The sequence below is a fragment of the Oncorhynchus nerka genome, linkage group LG19 (assembly GCF_034236695.1).
Source record: "Oncorhynchus nerka isolate Pitt River linkage group LG19, Oner_Uvic_2.0, whole genome shotgun sequence".
In the NCBI taxonomy this organism is placed as follows: domain Eukaryota; kingdom Metazoa; phylum Chordata; class Actinopteri; order Salmoniformes; family Salmonidae; genus Oncorhynchus; species Oncorhynchus nerka.
In genome coordinates, this window is record NC_088414.1 from 44,595,601 (window position 1) to 44,603,100 (window position 7,500).

The 7,500-nt window shown below is 56.6% G+C and overlaps 1 protein-coding gene across 1 annotated transcript in view; it reads left to right on the forward strand.

Moving 5' to 3' along the window:
- The window catches only part of LOC115125808 (hormonally up-regulated neu tumor-associated kinase homolog A-like), a 36,234-nt gene that overhangs the window by 8,227 nt on the left and 20,507 nt on the right, over positions 1-7,500 (forward strand). The window contains exon 2 of the mRNA XM_065004971.1: positions 7,480-7,500. This exon is cut by the window's right edge and continues 122 nt beyond it. Within this exon, the coding sequence (XP_064861043.1) occupies positions 7,480-7,500 (21 nt within the window). The remainder of the gene's footprint in view (positions 1-7,479) is intronic.

Below are 7,500 nucleotides of genomic sequence, written 5' to 3' on the forward strand. Positions count from 1 at the left end.
CCTCCTAACTCGCCTTGTCTCCCCTCCTCTCCTCCTAACTCGCCTTGTCTCCCCTCCTCTCCTCCTAACTCGCCTTGTCTCCCCTCCTCTCCTCCTAACTCGCCTTGTCCCTCCTCTCCTCCTAACTCGCCCTGTCTCCCCTCCTCTCCCCCTAACTCACCTTGTCTCCCCTCCTCTCCTCCTAACTCGCCTTGTCTCCCCTCCTCTCCTCCTAACTCGCCTTGTCTCCCCTCCTCTCCTCCTAACTCGCCTTGTCTCCCCTCCTCTCCTCCTAACTCGCCCTGTCTCTCCTCCTCTCCCCTAACTCGCCCTGTCTCCCCTCCTCTCTCCTAACTCACCCTGTCTCCCCTCCTCTCCTCCTAACTCGCCCTGTCTCCCCTCCTCTCCTCCTAACTCGCCCTGTCTCTCCCCTCCTCTCCCCCTAACTCGCCCTGTCTCTCCTCCTAACTCGCCCTGTCTCCCCTGCTCTCCCCTAACTCCCCTGTCTCCCCTCCTCTCCCCTAACTCGCCCTGTCTCCCCTCCTCTCCCCTGACTCGCCCTGTCCCCCCACCCAGTATACCCCCTCCTTCTTCCCTCCCCCAGTATACCCCCCCTTTCCATCTCCCCTCCCCCAGTATACCCCCACTCTCCATCTCCCCTCCCCCAGTATACCCCTACTCTCCGTCTCCCCTCCCCAGTATACCCCCTCTCCTTCTCCCTTCCCCAGTATACCCCCCCTCTCCGTCTCCCCTCCCCAGTATACCCCCACTCTCCATCTCCCCTCCCCAGTATACCCCCACTCCCATCTCCCCTGTCTCCCCTCCCCCAGTATACTCTCCATCTCCCTCCCCTACCCCCCCCTCTCTGTCTCCCCTCCCCAGTATACCCCCCCTCTCCGTCTCCCCTCCCCCAGTATACCCCCACTCTCCATCTCCCCTCCCCCAGTATACCCCCCCCTCTCCGTCTCCCCTCCCCCAGTATACCCCTACTATAAACAGTAGTTATCTACTGATCTGATGTCAGTAGTTATCTAGGTGGTAGAGAATAGTAGACGGATAGAGACAGTGGGATGGAGACAGTGGGAGGTAGTGGGATGGAGGTAGTGGGAGGTAGTGGGATAGAGACAGTGGGAGGTAGTGGGAGGTAATGGGATGGAGACAGTGGGAGGTAGTGGGATGGAGACAGTGGGAGGTAGTGGGATGGAGACAGTGGGAGACAGTGGGAGGTAGTGGGATGGAGACAGTGGGAGGTACAGTGGGAGGTAGTGGGATGGAGACAGTGGGAGGTAGTGGGATGGAGACAGTGGGAGACAGTGGGAGGTAGTGGGATGGAGACAGTGGGAGGTAGTGGGATGGAGACAGTGGGAGACAGTGGGATGGAGACAGTGGGAGACAGTGGGATGGAGACAGTGGGAGGTAGTGGGATGGAGACAGTGGGGTAGTGGGATGGAGTGGGGGTAGTGGGATGGAGACAGTGGGAGGTAGTGGGATGGAGACATTGGGGGGTAGAGGGATGGAGACAGTGGGAGGTAGTGGGATGGAGACAGTGGGAGGTAGTGGGATGGAGACACAGTGGGAGGTAGTGGGACAGTGGGAGGTAGTGGAGACAGGGGGTAGTGGGATGGGACAGTGGAGTGGGATAGAGACAGTGGGAGGTAGTGGATGGAGACATTGGGGTAGTGGGATGGAGACAGTTGGAGGATGGAGACAGTGGGAGGTAGTGGGATGGAGACAGTGGGAGGTAGTGGGATGGGAGACAGTGGGAGGTAGTGGGATGGAGACAGTGGGAGGTAGTGGGATAGAGACAGTGGGAGACAGTGAGGTAGTGGATGGAGACAGTCCTCTGGGATAAAGACAGTGTCTCCCCTCCTCTGGGATGGAGACATTGGGAGGTAGTGGGATCCCCTCCAGTGGGAGGTAGTGGGATGGAGTCTCCCCTAGTCCTAGACAGTGGGAGGTTGTCTCCCTCCTCTCAGTGGGATAAGACAGTGGCCCCTAGATGGACAGTGGGATAAGTGGGCCCTGGATGGAGACTCCTCTCCCCTAGTGGGATGGAGACCCTGGAGGTAGTGGGATAGAGACAGTGGGAGACAGTCCCCTCCAGTTCCTCCTAGTGGCCTAGAGACCCCTCCAGTGGGATGGAGAGTGGGAGGTAGAGGGATGGAGACAGTGGGGAGACAGTGGGATGGAGACCTCCTAGTGGGATGGAGACAGTGGAGACAGTGGGATGGCCCAGTCTCCCCTAGTGGGATGGAGACAGTGGGAGACAGTGGGATGGAGACAGTGGGTCTCCCCTGGGATGGAGACAGTGGGAGACCCTGGATCCCTCCTCTGGAGGTAGTGGGATGTCTCCCCTGGGATGGAGACAGTGGGAGGTAGTGGGATGGAGACAGTTGGATGGAGACAGTGGGCGGTAGTGGGATGGTCTCCCCTCAGTGGGATGGAGACAGTGGGATGGAGACAGTCTGGAGGTAGTGGGATGGAGACAGTGGGAGGTAGTGGATGGAGACAGTGGGAGGTACTGCCCTGGAGACCCTCCTCTCCTCCTAGTGGCCCTGAGACAGTCCTCTAGACAGTTGGGGATGGAACAGTGGGAGACAATGGGATGTCTCCTAGTGGATAGAGACAGTGGGAGACAGTGGGATGGGACAGTTGGAGGTGTGGGATGAGACAGTGGGAGACCTGGGATCTAGGGGGAGGTGGGATGGAGACAGTTGGAGGTAGTGGGATGGAGACTGGGAGGTAGTGGGATGGAGACAGTGGGAGACAGTCCCCTGGAGACAGTTGGGGTAGTGGGATGGGACAGTGGGAGACAGTCCCCCTCCTCCCAGTGGGAGACAGTGGGATGGAGACAGTGGGAGGTAGAGGGATGGAGACAGTGGGAGACAGTGGGATGGAGACAGTGGAGGTAGTGGGATGGAGACCCCTTCTTAGTGGGATGGAGACAGTGGGAGTATGGGATGGAGACAGTTCCATAGAGGGATGGAGACAGTGGGATACCCCCAGTGGGATGGAGACAGTCCCCCAGGTAGTGGGATAGAGACAGTGGGAGACCTGGGATGGAGACAGTGGGACCCCCCTCTGGGATCTCCCTTCCCCAGTATGGAGACAGTGGGAGGTAGTGGGATGGAGACAGTGGGAGGTAGTGGGATGGAGACAGTGGGAGGTAGTGGGATGGAGACAGTCCTCCCCTCCCCAGTGGGATGGATCTCCCCTCCCCCAGTGGGATGGAGACAGTGGGAGGTAGTGGGATGGAGACAGTGGGAGGTAGTGGATGGAGACAGTGGGAGGTAGTGGGATGGAGACAGTGGGAGGTAGTGGGATGGAGACAGTCCATCTCCCCTGGAGACAGTATGGGATGGAGACAGTGGAGGAGTGGTCTGGAGACAGGGATAGAGGGATGGAGACAGTGGGAGGTAGTTATAGAGACAGTGGGAGGTAGTGGGATGGAGTCAGTGGGAGTTAGAGGATGGAGAGAGTGGGATAGTGGGATGGAGACAGTGGGAGGTAGTGGGATGGAGACAGTGGGAGGTAGTGGGATGGAGACAGTGGGAGGTAGTGGGATGGAGACAGTGGGAGGTAGGGAGAGTAGTGGGAGGTAGTGGGATGGAGACAGTGGGAGGTAGTGGGATGGAGACAGTGGGAGGTAGTGGGATGGAGACAGTGGGAGACAGTGGGAGGTAGAGGGATGGAGACAGTGGGAGGTAGTGGAGAGACAGTGGGAGGTAGTGGGATGGAGACAGTGGGAGGTAGTGGGATGGAGACAGTGGGAGGTAGTGGGATGGAGACAGTGGGAGGTAGTGGGATGGAGACAGTGGAGACAGTGGGATGGAGACAGTGGGAGGTAGTGGGATGGAGACAGTGGGAGTGGGAGGTGGGAGTAGTGGGATGGAGACAGTGGGAGGTAGAGGGATGGAGACAGTGGGAGGTAGTGGAATAGAGACAGTGGGAGGTAGTGGGATGGAGACAGTGGGAGGTAGAGGGATGGAGACAGTGGGAGGTAGTGGGATGGAGACAGTGGGAGGTAGAGGGATGGAGACAGTGGGAGGTAGTGGAATAGAGACAGTGGGAGACAGTGGGATGGAGACAGTGGGAGGTAGTGGGATAGAGACAGTGGGAGGTAGAGGGATGGAGACAGTGGGAGACAGTGGGATGGAGACAGTGGGAGGTAGTGGGATGGAGACAGTGGGAGGTAGTGGGATGGAGACAGTGGGAGGTAGTGGAATAGAGACAGTGGGAGGTAGAGTGGGGGATGGAGACAGTGGGACAGTGGAGAGACAGTGGGAGGTAGTGGGATGGAGACAGTGGGAGGTAGTGGAATGGAGACAGTGGGAGGTAGTGGAATAGAGACAGTGGGAGGTAGTGGGATGGAGACAGTGGGAGGTAGAGGGATGGAGACAGTGGGAGGTAGTGGGATGGAGACAGTGGGAGGTAGTGGAATGGAGACAGTGGGAGGTAGAGGGATGGAGACAGTGGGAGGTAGTGGAATAGAGACAGTGGGAGGTAGTGGGATGGAGACAGTGGGAGGTAGTGGGATGGAGACAGTGGGAGGTAGTGGAATAGAGACAGTGGGAGGTAGAGGGATGGAGACAGTGGGAGGTAGTGGGAGACAGTGGGAGGGATGGATGGAGACAGTGGGAGGTAGTGGGATGGAGACAGTTGGAGGTAGTGGAATAGAGACAGTGGGAGGTAGAGGGATGGAGACAGTGGGAGGTAGAGGGATGGAGACAGTGGGAGGTAGTGGGAGGTAGAGGGATGGAGACAGTGGGAGGTAGTGGGATGGAGACAGTGGGAGGTAGAGGGATGGAGACAGTGGGAGGTAGTGGAATAGAGACAGTGGGAGGTAGTGGAATAGAGACAGTGGGAGGTAGTGGGATGGAGACAGTGGGAGGTAGAGGGATGGAGACAGTGGGAGGTAGTGGGATGGAGACAGTGGGAGGTAGTGGAATAGAGACAGTGGGAGGTAGTGGAATAGAGACAGTGGGAGGTAGTGGAATAGAGACAGTGGGAGACAGTGGGATGGAGACAGTGGGAGGTAGAGGGATGGAGACAGTGGGAGGTAGAGGGATGGAGACAGTGGGAGGTAGTGGAATAGAGACAGTGGGAGACAGTGGGATGGAGACAGTGGGAGGTAGAGGGATGGAGACAGTGGGAGGTAGTGGGATGGAGACAGTGGGAGGTAGTGGGATGGAGACAGTGGAGGTAGTGGGATGGAGACAGTGGGAGGTAGTGGGATGGAGACAGTGGGAGGTAGTGGGATGGAGACAGTGGGAGGTAGTGGGATGGAGACAGTGGGAGGTAGTGGGATGGAGACAGTGGGAGGTAGTGGGATGGAGACAGTGGGAGGTAGTGGGATGGAGACAGTGGGAGGTAGTGGGATGGAGACAGTGGGAGGTAGTGGGATGGAGACAGTGGGAGGTAGTGGAATAGAGACAGTGGGAGGTAGTGGGATGGAGACAGTGGGAGACAGTGGAATAGAGACAGTGGGAGGTAGAGGGATGGAGACAGTGGGAGGTAGTGGAATAGAGACAGTGGGAGGTAGAGGGATGGAGACAGTGGGAGGTAGTGGAATAGAGACAGTGGGAGACAGTGGGATGGAGACAGTGGGAGGTAGAGGGATGGAGACAGTGGGAGACAGTGGGATGGAGACAGTGGGAGGTAGTGGAATAGAGACAGTGGGAGGTAGTGGGATGGAGACAGTGGGAGGTAGTGGAATAGAGACAGTGGGAGGTAGAGGGATGGAGACAGTGGGAGGTAGTGGGATGGAGACAGTGGGAGACAGTGGGATGGAGACAGTGGGAGGTAGAGGGATGGAGACAGTGGGAGACAGTGGGATGGAGACAGTGGGAGGTAGTGGAATAGAGACAGTGGGAGACAGTGGGATAGAGACAGTGGGGGTAGAGGGATGGAGACAGTGGGAGGTAGTGGAATAGAGACAGTGGGAGGTAGTGGGATGGAGACAGTGGGAGTAGTGGGATGGAGACAGTGGGAGGTAGTGGAATGGAGACAGTGGGAGACAGTGGGATGGAGACAGTGGGAGGTAGTGGGATGGAGACAGTGGGAGGTAGTGGAATAGAGACAGTGGGAGGTAGTGGGATGGAGACAGTGGGAGGTAGTGGAATAGAGACAGTGGGAGGTAGAGGGATGGAGACAGTGGGAGACAGTGGAATAGAGACAGTGGGAGGTAGAGGGATGGAGACAGTGGGAGGTAGTGGAATAGAGACAGTGGGAGGTAGTGGAATGGAGACAGTGGGAGGTAGTGGAATAGAGACAGTGGGAGGTAGTGGGATGGAGACAGTGGGAGGTAGTGGAATGGAGACAGTGGGAGGTAGTGGAATAGAGACAGTGGGAGGTAGTGGAATAGAGACAGTGGGAGGTAGTGGAATAGAGACAGTGGGAGACAGTGGAATAGAGACAGTGGGAGGCTTATTTGTGTTCACAAGAATTGGAGAGTGAGCTGTGTTTAATTGTTTGAAGAAGATTAGCCATTATGTGAAGTATCTTAAAGGGTATTTTAAGATTAACCAGACAGGCAGGCAGGCAGACAGACCGTTAAATCTGGGACATGGAAGAGGCCCTAATGTCCACCTGCTCCTATCTCTTTCTGTCTGTGTGTGTGTGTGTGTGTGTGTTATGAGTCTGTGAGCCGTTATAAACTGAGTGTGAAGCAAACCTTACTACCCTCCTCTATCGGTGGAGAAAGGGAGGCCAAATGGTTAGTTCATGTCCCCCATTCGCCACATATATACTAGAAACCTCTCATGCTGAACACACACACACACACACACACACACACACACACACACACACACCACGAACACAAACACACACACACGCTCCCACCTCTATTATATAAGAGATTTATGAAGGCAGAGACCAGGACAGGTTACTATATACAGGAGGTCATGGAGACAGACCAGGACAGGTTACTATATACAGGAGGGCTTCTCTCTCTCTCTCTGTCCCATCCACCTCTTCGTTCCGTGCCTGTTTCACATTTACAACAGCCTCTTGGTCCATTCTCTATGGGTAAAGTTTTTAATGATATCTCACAGAGTGCAGTGGTCAGGCTGCCGTATGTCTATAGTCTAGGTCGAGACTGATCTTACTATTTTTCTCTCTATCCCTCCTTCCTTCCCTCTCTCCTTCCCTCTCTACTTCCCTCCCTCTCTCCTTCCCTCCCCCCTTCCTTCCCTCCCTCTCTCCCTCCTCCCTCTCTCCTTCCCTCCCTCCTTCCTTCCCTCCCTCTCTCCTTCCCTCTCTCCTTCCCTCCCTCTCTCCTTCCCTCTCTCCATCCCTCTCTCCTTCCCTCTCTACTTCCCTCCCTCCCTCTCTCCTTCCTTCTCTCCTTCCTTCCTTCCCTCCCTCTCTCCCCCCCTCCCTCCTTCCTTCCCTCCCTCCCTCCTTCCCTCCCTCCTTCCTTCCCTCCTCCCTTCTTTCCCTCCCTCCTTCCCTCCCTCCTTCCTTCCCTCCTTCCTTCTTTCCCTCCCTCTCTCCCAGGTTGCAGTAAAGGTGATAGAT